The 24,504-nt window shown below is 32.6% G+C and overlaps 2 protein-coding genes and 1 non-coding gene across 3 annotated transcripts; all 3 read left to right on the top strand.

The window, feature by feature from the left end:
• Nucleotides 1-2,318: 2,318 nt before the first annotated feature.
• On the top strand, nucleotides 2,319-21,847 carry LOC109186453 (putative late blight resistance protein homolog R1A-3). The gene is made up of 3 exons (XM_019336438.1): nucleotides 2,319-2,329; nucleotides 20,267-21,227; nucleotides 21,604-21,847. The coding sequence occupies exons 2-3, from the start codon at nucleotides 20,345-20,347 to the stop codon at nucleotides 21,627-21,629; spliced, it is 909 nt and encodes a 302-aa protein (XP_019191983.1). The 5' UTR covers nucleotides 2,319-2,329; nucleotides 20,267-20,344; the 3' UTR covers nucleotides 21,630-21,847.
• LOC109186452 lies at nucleotides 14,412-16,656 on the top strand. Its single transcript, XM_019336437.1, has 5 exons — nucleotides 14,412-15,284; nucleotides 15,420-15,538; nucleotides 15,849-15,885; nucleotides 15,970-16,229; nucleotides 16,430-16,656. The coding sequence occupies exons 1-4, from the start codon at nucleotides 14,427-14,429 to the stop codon at nucleotides 16,192-16,194; spliced, it is 1,239 nt and encodes a 412-aa protein (XP_019191982.1). The 5' UTR covers nucleotides 14,412-14,426; the 3' UTR covers nucleotides 16,195-16,229; nucleotides 16,430-16,656.
• Nucleotides 17,647-17,720, top strand: TRNAV-AAC. Its single transcript has one exon. It is a non-coding gene; the product is annotated as a tRNA-Val (tRNA).
• Nucleotides 21,848-24,504: the final 2,657 nt, after the last annotated feature.

Below are 24,504 nucleotides of genomic sequence, written 5' to 3'. Positions count from 1 at the left end.
GGAGGCCGTTTCATGATCTGGTTTACATGTTTGCTGTGTAATATGGCGCAAATTATGCCCTGGACCCGTGTCCACATTGAATTGTGGACACGGGCCCAAAACGACGTTGTTTTTGAAAAAAAAAACGCGTCATTTAGTTAAAAAAAAAAAAAAAATATTCGCGCGCGTTTTGTCGTTAACGGCGTTATTATTATTATTTTTTGGATTATGAATGTACAGTTATGCCGTTATGAATGTACAGTTATGCCGTTATGAATGTACAGTTATGCCGTTATGAATATACAGTTATGCAATTATGAAATTATGAACACAGAGCTCTAACATTATGAACTTACAATTATGAACATATATAGTGATAAAATTATGACCATGGAGCTTTAAAATTGTGAATATAGAGCTTCGAAGATTATGAATGTACAGTTATGGAGTTATGAATGTACAGTTATGGAGTTATGAATCTACAGTTATGAGATTATGAATCTACAGTATGGAATTATGAATGTACAGTTATTGATCGAATTATGAACAAAGAGCTCTAACATTATGAACATATAGTGATAAAATTATGAACATAGAGCTCTAAAATTGTGAACATAGAGCTTCAAAAATTATGAATGTACAATTATGGAGTTATGAATGTACAGTTATGGAGTTATGAATGTACAGTTATAGAGTTATGAGCGTACAGTTATGGAGTTATGAATGTATAGTTATTAACATATAGTAATAAAATTATGAACATATACTCTTACAATGAAGCGGTCTGAAATTAAAAAAAAAAAAGAGATAACAGTGCCTAACGGCATTGTTACCTGTGTCCAGCAAGCATGCTGGACACGGGTCCAACGCATAACGATTAGTAATATGGAAAATGATATATGTTGTGTGTAATAAAAATTGTGGCCCATATATATATATATATATATATATATATATATATATATATATATATTTTAATGAATCAAAAGGTGACATGTAAGCAGGAAGTATAAAATATGGTAGAATGTGGGAGTACGTACATGTAGTATTACTCTAAAATATTACTACTTTTTCATTGTCTTTTGTGTCTCTTTTTAAGTTTTAAATCTTATTTATGTTAGAGTTAATAGTACTCAAAAAAATAAGTCATGTTTATGTTGTGTTTGTACATTTATATGTTTTTATAGGAATAAGGTTCAAATTTGCCACTGAACGTAACATGAAAATGCAATTAGACCACTGAACGAGAAAAAAAGTGCAATTAGGCCACTGAACACTCCAAAAACATGCAATTAGGCCACTGAACTCTCCAAACGTATGCAATTTCACTGGATAGCAGGTTACCAACTTACCATCAATTTTAGCAGGTTACCTGCTTACGTGGCAGCTGAGTTGGCATTTTTAATAATTTTTAAATAATTTTTAATAATTAATTTTAATAATAAATTTTATAAAAAATTGAAAAATAAATAAATAAAAAATAAAATAAAGTCGTTTTTATTTTTAAAAAATTTTTTTAAATAAAAATTTATTATTAAAATTTATTAAAAAATATTTAAAATTTATTAAAAATGACAACTCAGTTGTCACGTGAGCAGATAACCTGCTAAAATTGAGGGTAACCTGCTATCAGGTGAAATTGCACATTTTTGGAGTGTTCAGTGGCCTAATTGCACTTTTTCTTTTTTTTTTTTTTCGTTCAGTGGCCTAATTGCATTTTCAGGTTACGTTCAGTGGCCAATTTGAACCTTATTCCTTAAATTTTTGAAATGTTTGGTTTGTAATATTTCTAATTTTTTTCGTAATTTGTATCTCATTTTAAGTCAGATTTATGTTTGGTTCGTACATGTATATGTATATCAGTTCATGTGCACATGCTTGCTTAATTTGTTTCTTAACTTTTGAAATAATGTTTGTTGTTATTATCTTAAAAAAATGTATCAGTGCATGTACACTTTTAGTTTTATCCATTATCTTAAAAAAATCTTAATCATTTAAGAATTTAAACAATATTAATATTTTGAGTCAAACAATTGACTTTAATTAAATTGCTGGTGTGAGCACAATGTATTACTCTACCATTCTCGCACTCCTCAAAATGAAATGATGGGTACTAATACTAATAACAAACTTTCACATTCTCTTATTATCTTTTTTTTTTTTTTTTAAATATCAAATTATAGAATAAATAATTAATAACAAATACACATGATTAACCCACATTTACCTTTCTCCAGTTATAATAATAATAATAATAATAATAATAATAATAATAATAATAATAATAATAATAATAATAATAATAATAATAATAATAATAATAATAATAATAATAATACTTTCATTTTAAGTTTTTCTTTTTAAACTAGAATTCTAGATTAATAAGTAATGTTAAATTCAAATGATTACCTTTCCCATTTAGCCTTATGTTACTTTTTTTTTTTAATGAGTTGATCAAATGTTCATTTTAGTTATTTAAATAATTTATGCATATAATTTAAAATTTAACTTTAATATTTATTAAAGAGTTAATTATAGTCAAAGGCCTTGTGGTTAGGCGGCATAAAATGTTTATCTCAATTAGGAGGTTATGGGTTCAAACTTCATTGGGGTTATTAACAATGCAAGTTTTGATGTGCACTACGCATGGAGCACACAGAATTGGATTCATAATTTCTGAACTCCGTATTCACAAATCGTGATAACTATACAGTTTAGAAATTACCATGCACACGGTTGCACAACATAACGCTCCAAAAAGAGTTAATTACAATTTTGGTCCTAGATATATCAGTTCACTTTTAGTCTTTTTTTTTTTTCAAAACATTATGTATGGTCTTAGTATTATTGTGACATGACCATATTTGGTCCTCTGTTAATAAAATCGTTTAAATAACGTTAAATACGCTACCGTTTTGGTCTATTTAGTTTAAGTGTTAAGTCTTTGTTTTTTTTTTTTTTTTTTTTTTTAGATTAATTATATGTGTCATTCTACTTTAGTCTATTTTTTTTTTTCAAAACATCAATATTGGTCCTAATAGTATTGTGGTATGAAAAATTGAACAAAGGAAGATGTTTAAAAAAAAAAAAAATACTACAAAATAAGAACAAAAATAGAATTAATTCTTTATTAAATACTCCGTATATACTAACGACCAAAATGCAAAGTCAAACAACACACCTCTCATCTCGTCTTCATCTTACATATATTTATAAGTGCATTACAATGAACAAATGGTTTTGTGGTGTAGTTGGTTATCACGTCAGTCTAACACACTGAAGGTCTCCGGGCGAAGCCAAATTTTAGTTTTATTGTATGTTTAGTCGTTTAGAGGAACGATTCTTCTAAACCGATTCTTGACTTCAAGAAACTCCATTAGCGGAGAGATTATAAAATGTTGGCCATTACCTTCCCTACTCTTCTTTGAATTACTCTGGCGCGATTAATAAGCACTAGTTTTTTTTTTTTTTTTTCTAAATACCTTCCAAATTAAATTTTATTAGGATTTGAATTTCTTATCAGTTTGTTAATTAGTGTTTTCCTACTCTTTTAGTTTCTTTAAACATATTTATTTCTTATGGTTTCACAGATAATCAAATCCTTGAGAATCAACTTGCTAGAGATGTTTATTATATAGTTCACAGATAAAATGCATGAAGATTCATCTACTAAGTTGCATGGTTATATTTATTCATCTAAAGCAAATAAGATAATGAAAGAGAAAACTAAACTTAACTTTTAAAGCTCACCACTCATCAGTAACACTAATAGTTTCTTTTTGATGATCTTATCCTAATCTAGTCTCTTTTCCTTTTAGTTGTTTCCCTAATCCCGCCTATTTCTCATCCAATCCAAATTATTTTTTAGTTTCATTTTATCCCATTGAGGGTGATCTTTTGCTGAAATTCTAATTCAATCTTTTCTCACACTAACCTTTGAGAAGTTACTCTACCACAATTTCGTTAATTTATAATTTGAACAAATTGATCATTCAATTGTTTTAAATTTCGTCAATTAAATCTTCTGAGAGAGTTAATGACTGATTGACGAAATAGTGACTAGGTGATTTAATTAACGAAATTTAAAACAATTAGAGGGTCCATTCGTTCAAATTAAAAGTTAGGAACTAAATTAACAATTTTAAAACAATTTAAGAACCAAAACAATGCCAAGCACCTTGTGCACAGATGACACCCGAGTTGGATTCTCATATGGGAGGTTGTAATTTTGAGCCTCAGTGGAAGCGTTTTTGGCTCTTTGTGACTACATTGTAATAGAGTCAGTAGCATCCAAAAAAAAAAATGAACCAAAACAATGATTTTACCTATATACCTTACCTATATACTACCAACATAAACTAATTTCTGCACAAGAAAGGATTCAAAACTTGCAAGCTAGCAGCAATAAATGCGAAGGCAAATGCAATGAAAAATAAACAGGTCCTTGGTGATAAAGACTCTCTATGTGGTTTCACTTAACTTTGACTACATAAAGAAACCTGCAAAGTAAAAACTACATAGAGTAATGCTTTAGCAGTAAAGGATTGAAGCTTCTGTAGCGCAACCACTCATTTTTTTCCCTATTCAAATCTTATCTTGTTTCATTTCCCACTCACTTTTTCCCTTTTCAAATCTTATCTTGTTTTTCACACCCCAAAAAAGAAAGTTGGAAAACAGCCCGGATTTTGGGCTGTGCAAACTGGGCTACTGCACAGGGCCCCAAATTTTAGAAGTTCAATATTTTATTTTTACTTAGTTTATAAATAAAAATTGAAAGTTTTTTAACTTAAAAGGCTTTATAAACAAATGGTAAGAACATGTATTTATTATATTTTAACTTTGAGGTCTAAGGTTCAAAACTTGTGCACACTATTATTATTCCATAATGTCTATTTTTACTTGTGCGTTGCACGGAAAAGATTTGTTATAATCTTTAAATTATAACAACGAATATTATATAGTGTAATTGATGAAATGGGTTGTATCGATGATATTTTTTTATGTTATTCTTGCTTGAATTCGAGCAAATAATTGCCCAATTATCCGTGCAGTGTGCGTGCGATGCACTGATAATTTTTTTGTGTTATATATTTTGATAATAAAATTACGGTATTAGTTATTTTAATTTTGATAGGGCCTTATTTATTTATTCGAACAGAACCATAAAAATCTAAAAACCGGCCCTGACTTACAGTGCCACACGCCCACACTATTATCATACAAAAAAACAAATTCCAAACTTCTGCAGACTTCCCAAATTTCAATCTGTGCCTTTGGATACCCACAAGAAAAACAATTATAATTCAATCATCCCATTCTGCAAAATCAAAATTAAATAAAACCATTATAATCTCAAGTTTCTAACATTTCAATTAATTTTCGTTTTGCACCAGTCCACAGTATATCAAACTCCAGAGCACAAAACGATAAACAAATGAAGTGTTTGGTAAATAGATATTAGCTGATTGGGTTATTAGTTTAACTAGTTGATAACATTAGCTGATGGTAGAAAAGTGTTTGGTAAATTAACTGTTAGCTGATAGCTGATTACATGCAAAATGACTTTTTTCAAAAAAACTGATCAGAAAAGCTACTTTGAGCTACTTTTTGTATTTTAGTATTTTGGGGTAATAAGCTGTTACAAAATGCTAATTAATCAAACATTCAATATTGATTATTTAACCAAGTCAAAAAACTAATAGTGATCAAATAAGTCAAAATTGACTGATAAGCTAATTATTTTATCAAATTGGGCAAAAAACAATGCAAAAACAAAACAAAAACCCAGCAAATAAACCAAAATAAAAACCCAAAGACTCAATTTTTTGTTTTGTTTTGTTTTTTTTGCAATTCCACATCACACAAACAATCAAAGCCCCACTTTTTTAATACAGAATGAGGTTGACAAATTTACAATAATCAGTAAATAAAAAGGAATTTTAATGTCAATAAAGAAGTGAATACTATATATATGACAGTTCGTAATTTACTTCCTTCGACGAAAATAAATTCAACAAGAAAATAGTTTTTCTGTGGCTAGTGTAAAAATAAGTACTAGTAAAGACGCGTGCATTTTGCAAACCAGAACAATGGAGATATGCACCTTTTAGTGTGAACCAATAAATATATAATATTTTGGCCTCGATCGCCTCCAATCGTGTGAAACCATTGACAATTGTATGCATCCTTTTTTAATTTTTCTTTTCGAAGGAGACAATGATATGTTTCTCAAAATGTGTATTACAAAACTTAACAACTAAGTTTTTCCGCAGGTTAGTTCGATGGACCATCTAACCTAAAGTCACAACTCTAATAACAAGAACAGAGAATTAACTGAGGTTGCTTGAGACACTTATTATTTATCTTCTTCAACAGCTCTTGAGCACGAATTTTAAAGATTTAAAATTAATCTAGAATATATATATATATATATATATATATATATATATATATATAGCCACAATGTTACGGAGTGATGGAGAATGGTGACAGCCAACCCGGGTTTACGGGCCACGATGTTCAGAACTCGCCCACAATATTTTGGACTCGATCGCCTCTGTTCATACTTCGAAACTCGCTCACTTTTGACATTTGTGGGCACGGCTTATCTTTTGTTCGAAGGAGACAATTATATATTTGTAAATAGAAAACTTATCCACGAAGTTGTCTCGCGGGAGTAGGTGAAGGACGCAAAGTATGCTGTGCAACCGAATGCACCTTGCAATGTGTATACGGTTGTAAAACGGCACCGTTTTGATTAAAAAAATGCGCGTCCCACTTAAAAAAAAAATCAGGTTTGATTCCCGGTAATAGCATTTTTATATATCCAAAAATTCATAACTATATATCCAAAAATTCATAACTATATATCCACAGTAAATGAATGAAGTAAAAATTCACAATAAATGAATGAATGAAGTAAAAATCCACAATGAATGAACTAAATATCCACAATGATTGAACTAAATATCCACAATGAATGAACTAAATATCCATAAATTCATAACTATATATCTACAGTGAATGAATGAAGTAAGTATCTACAATGAATGAACTAAATATCCACAATGAATGAACTAAATATCCATAAATTCATAACTATATATCCACAAATTTATAACTATATATCCAGAAATTCATAACTATATATCCACAATAATGCTATTGCCGAGAATCGAACCTGATTTTTTTTTTTTAAGTGGGACGCGCGTTTTTAGTCAAAACAACGTCGTTTTGCATCGTATGCACCATGCGCATGGTACATTCGGTTGCACAGCATAACTATTCGGTGAAGGACATATCTTCAAACACATAATTCTTTACAATATTCAATGTCTCCATTAATAGGATTTGATTATGTGACCACCCATTTGAAAGGATAACAAAAGTGTTCATATAGTAATTGTCATATACTCTCCATGTCCCATTTTATTTGTCATACTTATTATTCATTGGTTAAACCAATTGTTTCTTCTTTAGTATTTTTATTTATTTTTAAATTTGATTATTTTTTTTGTTGTGTTTAATAGTACTTTTAGGGTGTGTTTGGTTCATGGGTTTATACACTAGGAATAGGAATCAAAAGCACAGTTAGTATTTGATTGATAACTTTTTAAAACACAATTATGAGATTTGATTACCCCTCTATTAGGATCAATTGCCTTGATTTTTTGTTTTCATACGTTTAAAATATTTATTCCCATTATAGGGTTATAGATACACAACCAAACATCAATATTGGTAATCATTCCAATTCCACCCTACTACTAAATATGCGAAATACTTTCACCAAAACTCATTACCATTACTAAGCATTTGATTCCTATTCTGATTTCGATTCCCATGTGCGAACCAAACACACCCTTTGTGTGTGTGTGTGTGTGTGTGTGTATATATATATATATATATATATATATGTATATATTGTATACTAATACTAAAATTAATATTAAGAAAAACTGAATTAAAAATAACTTCAGTCAAGCCACGTTAACTGAACCAGACACATAAAATGAGACTTAGGCCGGGAGTATATATATGGGTCCAGTTCAAGTGTGGACTACTCTCTCCGTGCAAATTGAAGGAATGCACCTCAATTACTCCACCGATGCATTGTACTCCCCAAGCACGCCGAATTGAACTAAAGGAATGCACCACAATTTCTTTATCAATGCACTGCACTACTCGAGCATTTTGAGAGACGCGTAGAGACCTTGTGGTACATTCGTGAAGAAATTGCGGTGCATTCCTTCGTTCGCATGGCCTGGAGAGAGAGAGAGAGAGAGAGCGAGAGTGTGTGTGTATTGTGAAAAATCAATGTTTTGGTCCTTCAATTGTTTTGCAACTATCAATTTAGTCTCACATTGTAAAATTGTAATTTGTGAAATTTATTTATAAATCTAATTGTAAAAAAGTTACTTTTTATGAACTATTTAGTCAATATAATATAGAAGTTTCAAATGTTTTTCTTAATATTTAAATTATTCTAAAATGCTAAAATTTGATCTAATTATAATAAAAAGTATTTATAAATATCATATTAATAGAAATGATATATAATTTATTTCGATCATTTCATATTTTGTGATAAATATATTTATTTTTCGGCCAAGCATACCTAATCCAAAGTCATTATTTCAATAGCAGAGAGTCCAGAGAGTCAAGAAGAAAGAGTGACTATTCAGGATTTACATCCTCTGAACACTCTTGGATAGAGGTTTCAGGATTTAAAATTAGTATTAAGAAAAAAACGTTAGGCACAAAGTTATGGAGTGATGGAGACAGCCAATAGGGGCCACGCGTTCACCATTTGGCATGTGCTCTCAGCATAGCAGCGTGTCGATCATCGCTTGTCGTGTTCGGAATTCGCCAACTTTATATTGCTATCCTAAACTTCAATTGCCTTCATGTTTCCACTTCTGGGTTTCTTCCATCTTTAATTTGTTTTTGTTTCTTCACTTACTTCTGGGGTTTTAGGGTTTTAATTTCTTCACCCGCCCACCAACTATCAGGTACTGCTATGCTCTCTTCTTGTTCTTTGCGTCAACTTCAATCTTTTTTGCCTCCCATCCCCAGCTCTTAAATTAGCAGTTATTAGCTTCTGCAAATTAAACTGTTTCATATATACAACTATCATGATAAACCAATTCGTGATGATGGGAATATTACCATATACTATTATTACTTGATTAGCTACATGGAAGCTTAATTGGTAGGTGTAGGTAGGATGTTAATATTCTATTGTAATTTATGTTCTTCCATAATATGTTATTTATCGACGTTACTCCTGAATTATTTGTGGTGTAAATGTTGTCTCTCAATTTTCAAAACGTTACATATATTGCTCCTTCCGTAGTGTAAATGTTACCCATCAATTTTCCTCGCGCACGGTACAAGTGAGGCAATTTATGTACCGTTCTGAAAATTGAAGGACAACATTTATACCACTAACAATTCAAGAATCGGAATTGACATATTATGAAATGACATAAATTACAATTTTCCCTTATTCCCATGCCTTTAGGTTGAAAAGAATATATATTCATACTGGTAATGTGGGCTAGGTATAGGTTTGAATGGCAAAAAAAAATCTCAGGCTAATCAAAACCCTGAAAAAAAAATCTCAGGCTAATCAAAACCCTGAAATAGGGTCGTTTGGTTCACGGAATGTTAGATTACCTTAGGGAATGTTAGATTACCTTAGGGAATGTTAGATTGCTGGGAATGTTAGATTACTGGGAATGTTAGATTCCCGTGTTTGGTTAAAATTGAGGTATGTAATATAATCGTGTTTGGTTTAGGGTTATCTTTTATAATAATAATAATAATAATAATAATAATAATAATAAGCTAACATAAAATATATATCTTTAAATAATTAGAATTAAAATGACAAAATTTATAATTACCAAGGTTATCTTACATTACCTAACAAAATGAAGGGAATCACATTCCCTTCAAAATCTTATGTGGAGGGAATGTTGCATTCCCTGAGAATGTTATATTCCCTCAGAGAATATGAACCAAACATAGGAATGTAAGCTTGAGAATGTCACATTCCCTTGGTTATGTAATATAACCTGAACCAAATGCCCCCTAAAGAATATTAGATTGATGAGAATATTAGATTACTGGGAATGTTAAATTCATGTGTTTAGTTTAAAACTAAGATATGTAAATAAGACAACGGTAATAAGATAAATTGGAGTAGTTATGTTGTGCATCCGTATGCACCCTGCATGGTGCATACGGATGCAAAAACGATGTCGTTTTATTAAAAACGCGCGTCTCCCCTTAAAAAAAAATTCAGGTTCGATTCCCAGCAACATCATTATGTTGTTCATTCATTATGGAATTTTAGTTAATTGATTCTGGAATTATAGTTCATCGATTTTGGAATTGTAGTTCATCGATTCTGAAATTTTAGTTCATAGATTCTGAAATTTTAGTTCATTCATTCTGGAATTTTTAGTTCATAGATTAGATTCTGGAATTTTAGTTCATCGCTTATGGAATTATAGTTCATCGATTATGGAATTATAGTTCATATATTGTTGCTGGGAATCGAATCTGATTTTTTTTAAGGAGAGACGCGCGTTTTTAATAAAATGACGTCGTTTTTGCATCCGTATGCACCATGCATGGTGCATACGGATGCACAACATAATTTGCCGATAAATTTTTTTTTTTTATATAATAGGAAGGGGGATACCCAAGAGGGATTTACAGTTTATACAAACGTATTCACATTGCGCCACGAGGGCAAGCCAAGCATGTCATCTTCCAGGCTTCCTCTAATTTCATCTGGAGGGTCATATAATGATAGAAGACCATAATCATGGTTGATGGCCAACTTAGCTAGCGTGTCCGCAACACAATTTTGTTCTCTAAAGATATGGTTGATCTGCCAGAAGTCGAAGTGGTGAAGCTCCTGTCTACATGCTATAAGAATGTTGTGTGCGGCAGTGGTAGAAATTCTAGACGCACAGAGAAAGTCCACTGCTTCATCCGAATCGCTTTCTATGTGAATCCTTCTGATGCCTATGGAGTGGGCGATTTGAATTCCTTTAAGGATTGCCCAAGCTTCGGCTTCAAAGGGTGTGCAAGTTCCTAGCTTCACTAGGAACCCTGTTCTCCAACAGCCTGATGAGTCTCTAAACACCCCGCCACAGCCTGCAGCATGAGAGTCCATAGCAACTGCTCCGTCGATGTTGAGCTTGAGGATACCATCCGGGGGTTTAGTCCAACAAAGCATCTTCCATGCCAGATCATTAGAAGGTTGAGTGCCTTTAGATCTTGTAAAAGAGCGGTTGATCTCGTTGGCTTGGGATATGATCAAAGCGATTTTGGACTTCAAAGGAGTAAACGAGTTGTTGAATACGGCCTCATTGCGCCATTTCCATAGCCACCAGAGTGTAATTGAAAAGGTAGAGTTATCATTGCCCGGTTTTCTCCTAGAACCTTTGGCCTTTAGCCCTTCATCTAACCAATCGACCAAAGGGAGGTGGCGTAGCTGATCCTGATATTGTGGTAGGACGGCTTTCCAGACTTCCTCTGCAAGTGGGCAGAATCTTAGGATATGATCTGTGTCCTCTGTTGTCGTTAAACAGAACCAGCAATTCTCATCATTTGTGAAGCCACGTCTTCTTCGATTCTGGTTCGTCATAATCCTATTGTGTCTAACGAGCCATAGAAATGTACATATGCGGTTCGGCACTTTGAGTTTCCAAATATTATTCCACTTTGCCGCTTCTGGTGATTCCGTTGAGCCCATAGCTAATTCATATGTTGTGCTTACCGAACATTGGCCATCATTTTCTTTGTACCAAACAATTCGATCTATTGGATGTTGGGAATAGGCTGGAATTGGGACATGCTTGATAATTTGCCGATAAATTGATTAAAACGTCCAAAGCCCAACATTAATAATAAAACAATGGAATATGAGATTACCTAAGAAATTGGAGGGGGCAAATTATTGTATGGACAATGGTCCACACAATTTGAGTGGACCATGAATATAGGGTACATTTTTAATATACTAAAGGTACATTATTTGCGTACTGAAGGTACATTATTTGATACGTAGTATCTAAAAACATAATAAGTGTGAATGAAAGTTATACCCCTGATTTATGTTCGTTTTTTCCGTTAAGGTTTTTTTGTACATTATGCTATAAAGGTTGTACATTAAAATATTTTGGACAAACATACCCCTACCGTTATAACTTCTGTTATCTTTTCCACTATTGTTACCATGCACATGCATCCACCATATATTTTCTTATCTTCTTCATTAATAATAATATATACACATTAAATATTTGAGTTATATGTTAATTAGTTCATAAATATAAATATCAAATTTATAAAAATGATTTACATTATTATTATTATTATTTAGAATAATTTAAATATCTAAAATCTAAATAAATTTAAAATTTTAATATAATGTATTAATATTGGGCACCTATTTTTTGCGCATCCCGCATAAAAAATACTAGTATATAAAATAATGTACTTTTAATACTAAAATAATGTACCCTCGAGAGTATCTCACATTTCATTCCAATAGCTAAAAACTTAATGCGGAGGTTATTGACACTCACTGAGAAAGTTACATAATCTGAACCAAACATGTGAATCTTATATTACCAAGCAAATATAACCTTGATTATCTTATATAACCTGAACCAAACGCCCTCTGAAAGTTTATCACTTTAAAACTGTAGTGGAAAAATACTTTTTTTTTTTTAGTCATGAGTATTGCAAGCTTGTAATACGAATAAAAATTGTTAAATGACAGTTTTTGTATTATTATTATTATTATTATATTGAAAAAAGAAAAGATAACAACTTTTAATGTGATATAAAGCTAAGACCCACTTTTGAAAGTGGATTGGAGTTACAATGATGTTGTGAAAATAGTAAAGGAGTTGAAGATTTGATGATGTGGAAGTATTGCTCATTTTTAAAAAAAGATAACTCTTGCAGGGCAAATTATACCATGACCAGTGTCTATAGTTATGTTCATATTTTGTGTCGGAGTTAACATATTATGTGTTTGTAATTGATATCTTATGTATCTGCAGTTAACATGTTATGTGCTTTCAATTTATTTATATATATGCACATAAACTGTTAATTATATGTAAAAAAATATATTGACTGCAGACACATAATTTTTGAATCAAAATCCACATTGCAAGATGGACTTTAGTCCATATATAGTTTAACAATTGATTCTTCAAGAGATAAGGATAGCCTCATATACAGGTTGTACCATGATTCAATTATTATACCATGGATCGTGATTTACTTTGTATTATGAATCTTGTCCAAAATGACATTTAAATTATGTATCTACACTTAATATATTATATACCTTTACTCAATAAATTAAGTACCTACCATATATTATGTAGTTTCCAAAAAAAAAAAAAATGTTCATATTATGTATATATGTTAACATATTTTGTACATGCCTAGTGTGGCGATAAATTATGTACCTATTAAAGCTACTACAATTAAACTATTATATTTCTCTAGTTAACATATTGGCTCTGTTTGATAAAATAGTTAACCTATTGGCTAATTTTGACTTATTTGACTACTATTAACTTTTTGATTTGGTTAAAAAATTAATATAAGTGTTTGGTTAATTAACTTTTTGTAACTCCAAAATGCTGAAATTCAAAAAGCTGGTCAAAGCGCAACTTTTTCAATTAGCTTTTTGAGAAAAGGAAATTATACTAAACAACTATCAGCTAACAGCTAATTTATCAAACACCTTTCTACAATCAGCTAATATTATCAACTAGTTATACCCTCTAATTAACCTAATCAGTTAACAGTCATTTACCAAACAGGGTCATTATGTACTTATAGTTAATAGATTATGTATCTACAGTTAACATATTATGTACATTCAATTTATTTATATGTAAAAAATTTGTTAATTGAAGGTAGATAACATGATAACTGCAGATACATAATCTAAATATCGTTTTGGACCAAGTTCACAATGTAAGGTGGACCATGGTTCATGATATAATTTGCCACTGTCAATCATGGTCCACCTTATTACAAGGTGCGCTATTGATATAAGTTTCATTATTAGTATATTAAAAGTTCTCGTTTTTAGTACGTCGAATGTTTATTTTATAAATTTTTCATTTGTGTTCTGAATGTTTATTTTTTGATATACTACAAAAAAAAAAAAAAAAAATAGTACATTAAAAATAAACATTTATTCGATCTTGATCCACATTGCAATATGAAATCATGGTCCATGGTATAATTTGCCAAGTACTAATAGATGACTAATGTTGTGGGCTTGGTTGGTTGTTACCACTCCAAGTCTTTTTGGGAATGACAAACTCAAGCCTTCATTTGCTAACTATTGCTAATTTAACTTGGTAACATGCATTGAAGGATCGGAAAAGAAAATGTGGTCACGCAATTCAGATTGGTGGATGCTTTCACTGGCAACAATCTTACTAATATTGGCAACATCATCATCTCAAACTTCACAAGCAGCTAAGACTTTAAGGAATAAGAATGGGGTAAAAACAGCTACCTTCCTATCACCAAAGGTTGAAGTAGAACCTGGAATGGTATCAATCGAATACTATTACAAAATCGACTTCCCTAAAGGCCATATTGCTATCAAAGGATTTGATGCAGAAGTGGTTGATGAAGCCGGGAACTCAGTCCCTCTTCACGAGGCATATCTCCACCATTGGACCGTTGTAAGGTCCTATCTGCGTCAAGGTGTTGAAAAGCCAAGTTTGGGGCTTAACCAATCAGATTATATTGTTGTGGGGAACTCTGGAATTTGTTCCACTCTTACACAACATTTTGGGCTCGGAGCAGAGACGAGAAAAACTGACAGTCACATCCCAAATCCATATGGAATAGAAGTTGGGAACCCAACCGATATCCCTGAAGGTTATGACGAGGGATGGACACTTAACGTGCATATAATCGATACCCGGGGTGCGGAAGATAGGATGGGATGCATTGAGTGCAGGTGTGACCTCTATAATCTCACAATGTTTGAGCAAAAGTTATTTAAAGAACGAGGTTATATTGGAGGCTTGTTTTGTTGCGGTGACAAGATGAAATGCAAGTTAAAAGAAGGATTTAATAATGGTACCAAAAGAAGTCTCTACTTAAAGTACACTGTGAAATATGTTGACTGGGATTCCTCCATTGTGCCTCTCAAAATTTATTTACTTGATGCTGTTGATTCTTGGAAAAAATCTGATGATTCCAAAGGGTTCAACAAATTGCACCCGTGCCAGGTGATTATATTAATTCACCATTACATACCTACCTTATGTATTATTATGTTATATATATACATTATACTTCCTCCAACCCTGTCCCCTTTTTCCTAAAAAATAATCCATCCCGTTGGTCTAACATATATGATTCAGGTTGAATATTCCATGGAGTCATGTTCTGCTGCTGTGGCTAAAGATAAATGTGTTCATACCCAAAGTGCAAGTGTAATTTTGCCAAATGGAGGGGATGTCATCTATGCTGTTGCCCACCAGCACGCAGCAGGGCCGGATTTTAGGCTGTGCAAGCTGGGCTACCGCACAGGGCCCCCAACTTTAGAGGGGCCCCAAAGTTTAGAGGTCCAATGCTTAATTTTTACCTAGCTAGTTTATAAATAAAAATTAAAAGTTTTCAATTAAATTTAAAAGGTTCTATGAAGAGATGGTAAAAATGTGTATTTGTTGTATTTTAACTTTAAAGTCAAAGGTTCGAAACTTACATGTATTAATTTTAAAAATTGTGATTTTGGTAGGGCCACATTTATTTACTAGAACAGGGCCACCAAAATTTAAAATACGGCCCTGGCACGCAGGAGGGATTGGTTCAACTCTTTATGGACAGGTATTTTTGCTTGTCTAGGTTTGAGTTTGTGTTTGTGTAGCGTGAAATCTATTGTTTAAACACCTATTTTTTGATTTGTTTTAGGATGGACGGACAATATGCTCATCCCTTCCGATTTATGGAAAAGGAAAGGAGCCTGGAAATGAAGCGGGATATATTGTAGGAATGTCAACTTGTTATCCTCGACCCGGTTCTGTCAAGATTGCTGAGGGGGAAATGATAACCATTGAGTCTAATTATAGCAATAGCCAGAGCCACACTGGAGTCATGGGTTTTTTTTACCTTGCTGTTGCTGAACCGTACCGTTAAAGAAACTCAATTCCATCATGCATGCTCAAAACTAGGTAACAATATTTTACAACTTCAACATGCTATATATCTAGGACGTTAATATGGAAATTTAATTTGTGTAGACTTTAGACATGTGTTATAGATAGAGTTGTTAATCTTAATAATAAAAGGTTAGGTGAAGTTGTGTATGCAAATATATATATATTTGTTTATGAAGAGATAAATAAAACAACATTTGTATTGATTTTGCCAGGTGATGCCATGACGCACCGTGTGGAATTGCTATAGTTGTTTGAGGTGGCCGTTTCATGCTCTGGTTTACATGTTTGATGGGTAATATTACTACTTTTTCATTGTCCTTTGTATCTCCTTTTAAGTTTTAAGTCATATTTATGTTATATGTTTGTACATTTATATGTTTTCTAATTTTTGAAATGTTTGGTTTGAAATGTTTTAAGTCAGATTTATGTTGGATTTGTACATGTGAATGTGCACCAGTTCATGTGCACATGCTTGTTTGTTTCGTAACTTTTTGAAATAATGTTTGTTGTTATCTTAAAAAAGTGTATCATCAGTGCATCTACACTTTTAATTTTATCCATTATCTTAAAAAATCTTAATCATTTAAGAATTTAAACAATATTAATATTTTGAGTCAAACAATACATCACTTTAATTAAATTCCACTTTTAGTCTATTTTTTGTTTTCAAAACATCAATGTTGTTCGTAACATTATTGTTGCATGACAATTTTTTGTCCTAAGTCGACAAATATGTTTAAATGACATTACAAATGACGTTACTAACCACTCCAATCCTCTTTTATTTTTTCTTCTTGGTAATAGAACCACAAGTGTTATGAATTTTTATGAAATAGACTTAAGGTTTGCCATGAATTGATGTAGACCTGTGGCTTTTTCAATTGCAGTTTTTTAGATTTTACAGTACACTTATGTATTGACAATAGTTTTATTACTAAGAAGAAAAAAAGGAGAATTTTTGAGTGGGTAATAACGTCATTTTTAATGTCATTTAAACATATTTGTTGTTGGAGGACAAAAACGGTCATGCCACAAGTATGCTAGGATCAACGAGGGTGTTTTGAAAAAAAAAAACAAAAACAAAAACAAAAAAGACTAAAAGTGGAATGAAAACAAAAATCTTGGACAAAAAAAAAAAAAAAAAAAAAAAAAAAAAAAAAAAACTTAGTACTTAGAACTAAATAAACCAAAATGTCATTATATTTAACTTCATTTAAATGGTTTTATTGACATATAACAAAAAAATAGTCATGACACAATAATATTAAGACCCAAAAAAATATTTTGAAAAAAAGAACTAAAAATGAATAGACACTTATAAATCTAGGACCAAGAATAGAATTAACTTCTTATTAAATATATACTAACCAAAACGCAAGGTGAAACAATACACCTATAAATAAAATTAAGTGCTTCGTAGAGAACAAAAGGTTTCGTGGTGTAGTTGGTTATCACGTCAGTCTAACACACTGAAGGTCTCCGGTTCGAGCCCGGGCGAAGCCAATATAGTTTTTCATTCGACGAATGATTCTTTTAAACTGTTTCTTCGACTTCAAGAAATCTATCAGCGGAGAGATTATAAAATGTTGGCCATTGCATTCCATGCTCTTCTTTGAATTACTCTGCGCGATTAATAAGCACTATTTTTTTTTTTTTTTCACAAAAATACCTTCCAAATTGAATTTTATTAGGATTTGGATTTGGATTTGGATTTGGATTTGGATTTGGATTTCGATTTCTTATCATCAGTTTGTTAATTAGTATTTTCCTACTCGTTATTATTATTATTTTTTGAATGCATTTTCCTACTCATTTAGTTTTTTTTTTTTTTTTTGAATACTACTGACTCTATTACATTCAGGGGCGGATCCACCTTCTACTAGCAGGGGGGCCTTGACCCCCTTCAAAGAAATTTATTTTTGTGTTAGTAATGACACTTAGTATAGAGCAACATGGGCATTGGCTGTCCTAGGATTTGGTTGTACTGCGGTTCGATTGAACGGCAACCGCGGTGAACTCGAGCATCGGCCCCCCGCACCAACAAATCCTGGCTCCGCCCCTAATTACATTGTAGTATCTGTTCAAACATACTTTCTCAACCTACTCTTTGTACTCATTTAGTTTGTTTAAACTTATTTATTTCATATGGGTTGACAATAATCAAATCCTTGTGAACCAATTTGCTAGAGGTGTTTTTTATACTAGATAGAATATAATGCATGAAAATTCATCTACTAAGTTGCATGGTTATATTTCTTGCAATTGACAACTTTTATATATCTTTTTTGTTTCTATTTACATTTTTCGAGAGAAAGACAAAGTTGAATGAACAAGTTGATGGAAAAGAAAATGGAGCTAGTATGTTTCCGCTAGAGATGTAAAAGAAAAAAGTCGAAACACTTAGGAAAAGGAAGAGACATAATCAGAAACTTGTACCAAATAAAATAAAAGTTAGTAGAAGAGTAAACGGAAAGTTGAAATCCAATTCAACTCTTAACAAGAAAGAAGAAAATCAAATCAACAAGAAAGAAGAAACTCAAATCACTATTAAAAAAAAAAAAAAAAGGAGAGGGTAAAGCCCCATTCTAAGAATGAAATTGAGAAATCGAGGTAAGTTTATTGTCATATGCTCGAAATGAAATGTTTTGACAAAAAATATATGATTAAATGAATGGCAAGGAATATATATATATATATATATATATATATATATATATATATATATATTAATCATTTTTTCTCAAACTTGTCGAATAAATTTCAACTTGAAGAAGCAATTGAAAATCCATATTTATTTCTATTAGTAATGCTACACATTCCACCTAAAATTTTCCTTCCTTATTTCTTCTAATCCTATCTTCACATGATACTATTTGATTGAATTGTTTATTATTTAATTGAAAAGTAAAAGTATGATTAATTAATTCATGACACCCAATATCTAATCTAAAAACATAATAAGTCTCAATCAAATTTATAGCCTTCATTTATGTCCATACTTTTAATGCTAATCAATTTGTACATTGTGCTTTTAGAGTTGTAATATATAATTTTTTGGACAAAAATATCCTTACAGGGCGTTTGGTTGGAGGGATTTTAAATTCCCTTCCCACTTAATTCCCACCTAATTTCAAAGGCCATTAAATTCCGTAGTTTGGTTGGAGGGAATTGCAATTCCATGGAATTGCAATTCCATGGAATTGCAATTCCCCCATTTTCATGGAATTAAAATCTCATGTCCCCCCCTGCGATTTTAATTCCTGGGAAAAAAAGATAGTGATGAGTCAAAATTATCCCTTCCTTTTTAAACCTAAAATTAATGTCTAACAACAATAATGGACATTTTTGACTTTATACTACTCATTCCCTTTCAATTCCCATGTATACCAAACATTGGAATTGAAATTCCCAGTAATTCTATTCCTGTCAACCAAACACTGAAATTTAAATTCCCACTTTATTCTCAGTAATTCAACTCCCATGGAATTACAATTCCTTTCTCACATAATTCCCCCCTTCCAACCAAACGCCCTGTTACTGTTATAACTTCCGTTATTTTTTCAATTATTGTTACCATACACATGCATTCACCAAAAATACCCTTACTGTTATAACTCTTTCTATGAGTGCATCGCACGGGTGCAAATACTAGTTTTAATTAGTAAGAATTTATTAGTTATTTTTTAAAAATATAAATATTAGACATATATTTTTTGCGTATCGTGCATAGAATAAATATAAATATGAGAGCAAAATATTAGACAAAATTTATGAGGGAAAATAACAATGCAATTTCCTACCTCCATACCACTTATTATATAGTAAAAATTTGTCAAATTAAATAATGTCACCCACAAGAATAATCCCCGCATTCCAGTACTTTGAAAATTTGAGCATATTATATATTGGTGAATTCCAGGCCAGCTCAGATATAGCATAGTTTATCATATTTCAAGTCTTCACACTTACCGACCACGAACGAGTCCAGGGTGTAGGCAGAGTTGACTTGCATGATGGCTTAAAGAATGCAATTGATGAAAGATAATCAGAACCATTCAATTGCTTCATCTCTATGAGATTCTGAGTTTCATTCTGAACCCATTTTTCTTAACTTAACTTTATCTTCAATGGCTGCTTTCGCTCATATCACTTCTCTACTAAATACGTTACACTTCCATTTTCTGCAGCCCCATCCTTGTTTGATTTTTGACGATACAGAAACCATCAAATCTCTGTGTGAGAAGATTCTACATTTGCAAGCCTTTTTAGAGGATTCGGAGAAGAACAAGGCAAGGAGAGTTTTGGAGTCAGAGATCAGATGTGTGGCTCAAGATGCTGAAGCCAAGATCGAATCCCAATTATATAAACTTTATTTGTGCCGCAACCGGGTAGAGCACCCACTTAAGCCTCCTCAGAGTCTTTATCACACCTTGAAACAAGTAAAGCGAAAGATTGAATCGATTGAACGGAGGATTATTCAGATTAAGAGCAATAACAACCATTCTGCAGAGCCCAAAAGTGGAAACAAAATAGAGAATATCAAAGCTGGTAGTTCCTCCCAACGTTCTTCTGAGCCCAACGATGTGATGGTAGGATGTGACGATGAGTTTGACACTATAATGCACAAGCTCATTTCACATTCAAACAAATTGGAAGTCATCTCAATCGTGGGGATGGGAGGGATCGGAAAGACAACTTTGGTTAGAAGAGTCTATGAAGATGTCTCAATTATTTCTCATTTTCAAGTTCGAGCATGGGCGACTGTATCTCAAGAACATAACCTTAGAGAAATTCTCCTTAGCCTTCTTGACACCAATGGAGGAGATATCTCTGATCTACCAAATCAATTGCGTCAAAGGTTGATGGATCAAAGATACCTAATTGTGATAGATGATATATGGGGTACCAAGGCATGGGATGACCTCCATAGGTGTTTCCCAGAAAGTTCCAATGGGAGTCGAGTATTGATAACTACACGGCTCAAACAGGTGGCTGACTATGCTAGTTCAGGTAACAATCCTCATTACATGCGATTCTTAGATTTCAATGAAAGTTGGAATTTATTTTACAAGAAAGTATTTGAGGAAAAAAAAATTCCCCTTGAATTTGAGACAGTTGGTAGAGGTATTGTTGAAAAATGTCAAGGATTACCTCTAACAATTACCGTGGTTGCTGGACTCTTCACCTCCTTCGACCAGCCATCACTAAACCAGTGGAGGAATATTGCTGAAAATCTGAATTCGTTGCTTAACACAGATCCGGAAGAAAAATGTTCAAAAATACTTTCATTAAGTTACAGCCACTTACCTCTGCATTTGAAAGTTTGTTTTTTATATTTTGGTGTTTTCCCAGAAGATAGTGAAATTGGTGTGAAACAATTAATTAGGCTATGGGTTGCAGAGGGGTTCTTAAAGCTAGAGTTGAATGACACCATGGAAGAAGTGGGTGAGGCTTACTTACAAGATCTCCTAGACAGAGGTCTAGTTCAAATTGATAAGCGGAGTTTTGGCGGTAAAATGAAGTGTTGTAGTGTCCATGATGTGTTGCATAACTTTTGCTTGAGAGAAGCTCAGAGGGAGAAGCTTTTGTGTGTTGTAAATGAGAATAGTGTTGAGATGGGTAGACTTAAACGCATTCTCATGAGAATAAAGAGAAGCATGTCAATAGGCAACTTGGTTCCAAAAGCTTGTTGTTGGATTAGCTATCAGTTAATACATTTGGGTTTGGCAATTAGAAAAAGGTATGATGAGACTGGCGCACCCCTGGAGTTTCGTTCCATTCTATATTTTGGATGGGAAAATATTTCCTCCAACCCATTTCCCAGTTTTGAGGTGCTAAGGGTGTTGGACATATCTTCAAGATTAATTCATGAGCACCACATACCAAGTGAAATTGTGAATCTTGTTAATTTGAGATACTTAGCCTTAACAACTAATAATTTCTTTCCAAATTTGGAATGGTTCAAGCTTCAAAGTTTGCAAACCTTGATTGTTTTTACTAACTATGTACCGGAACATAAGCCAAAATTAAATATTTCGGATATGCCACGATTGAGGCATATTTATCTTAATGGTTGTTTGCTCAATCTTCCAACATTTGTCCAAGAAAATCTACAAGCTCTATCTTGGTTGAGGCTACGTCATCAATGTCCAGACTTAGAAAAAATTCCAAACGTAAAGGAACTTGGGATTTACAATGATTGCGACCATGTTTATAACCTGCAGCCTGGTTCACTTAATGGTCTTGCCAATTTGCATAAGTTGGAGAAGTTAAAAATTAAATCATATCATGGAAGTCTTGAAAATGATTCCCTTCGGCTTCTAACAGCTTTCCCCAAAAACCTCAAGAAGTTGTCACTTTATGATACTTATCTTTCACCGGAGGATATGGCTATTGTTGGCACATTGCCCAACCTTGAGATTCTAATATTGAAGATGAGTGCTTTCAGTGGCCAAGAGTGGAACACAAGGGAGAATGAATTTTGCAGGTTAAAGTACTTGCAAATTGGTTGGTCAGGTCTCAAGGATTGGAGTAGTGCTCATTTTCCCGTTCTTGAATGTCTAAATTTGACATCGTGTTTGGATTTGGAGGAATTTCCAGCTAGTTTTGTTGATATTCCCTATTTGCGATTAATTATGTTAAACGAGTGTCGATCTTCCCTTCTTAATTCTGCTAAACGGATTCAAGAAGAACGACTGAGCTATGGAGATGATGAACTTATTGTCGAGGCCAAATTTTGTACTTATATTTGATTCAAAGGTAATATGTAATTTCTATTATAAATTGTGGATATGATTTTGCATCTACTTGTTTTGAGCTTTATGATTCAATTGATTATTTTATTCTTGGGTGTATTTCTGTTTTTGTAGAGTGGAATAGAAAGAGTAAGGAGAAGAAGTGCAAGACCACATAATATGAATCAATGAGTGCAGATGTGACCTATATAATCTCACAATGGATGTGCAAAAGTTATTTATATTGGAGGTTTGTTTTGTTGCTCTGACAAGATGAGATGCAAGTTAAAAGAAGGATATAATAATGGTACCAAAAGAAGTCTCTACCTAAAGTACACTGTAAAATATGTTGACTGGGATTCTTCTATTGTGCCTCTCAAAATTTGTTTACTTCATGTTGTTGATTCTTGGAAAAAATCTGATGATTCCAAAGGTTCATGAAATTACACCCGTGTCAGGTGATTATTTTAATTCACCACTACCTATCTATCTACCTTCTGTATTATTATACGTTATATACATTATACTCCCTCCAAGCCCGGCCCTTTTTCCTAAAAAATAATCCATCCAGTTGGTCTACCATATATGATTCAGGTTGAATATTCTATGGAGTCATGTTCTGCTGCTGTGGCTAATCATAAATGTGTTCATACCCAAAGTGCAAGTGTAATTTTGCCAAATGGAGGCGATGTCATCTATGCTGTTGCCCACCAATTGTTATACCGTACATCACGGCGTACATAACAATGTGCGTCCCACGACTTTCAAAATGACGTCATTTTGTTAAGTTGTGTGGGGAATTGATGTGACAGAGTGTATGTATATTCTGTTATATAATCATGTACATTTTTTATACAATTATGCATATCGGAAACAGAGAATTTTTTTAAATTAAAAAAAAAAAGGGGGGGGGGGGGGAGGAGGGAGGGGAGGGGGGTTACCGATGGAAGACTGACGATCCATGGAACTCCATGGATTAGGAGATGAAGGATCTCTAAAGATCCATGGAGACAAGACCGTCTCCACATATCTCTGGAGACCAAGGAATTGAAAGGCGGCTGCCTTCATCCTTCAACCCTTTAAAAATAATTGAAGGATAGAGAAGAAGTCTTCGTCTCCAAATCTATGGAGATGAAACCTTCGTCTCCATGGATTTGGAGATGGAGGGGATGAAGGCAGCCAAGCCATAGTGGTTGCCTTCATACTTCAATTTTTTTTAAAGCTCTGAAGGGAAGAAGGCAGCCGCCATGGCTGCCTTCTTCCCTTATTTCGTCTCCAAAACCATGGAGACCTGTAGTTGGTCTATGAGACCCAGTTATTTTTATTTTTATTTTTAAATCTAATTATTTGTTGGTCTCCGATGGGGAAGACCGTCAATCTCCCATTGGAGATTTTTTTTAATCTTCTTTTTATTTATTTTTTATTTTATTTAATTACTTGTTGGTAACTTGCTACTCCAGGTCACATAGGACAAATTGCATAATTTTACAATGTTGAATGGTTTAATTACATCTTTTAAAGTTGACTGGCTTAATTGTATTTTCACGTTTCGT

This window comes from Ipomoea nil, unplaced genomic scaffold (assembly GCF_001879475.1).
Source record: "Ipomoea nil cultivar Tokyo-kokei standard unplaced genomic scaffold, Asagao_1.1 scaffold1407, whole genome shotgun sequence".
NCBI lineage: Eukaryota > Viridiplantae > Streptophyta > Magnoliopsida > Solanales > Convolvulaceae > Ipomoea > Ipomoea nil.
Note: the sequence above shows the minus strand (reverse complement) of the source record. Positions and strands in the feature narration are given on the sequence as shown.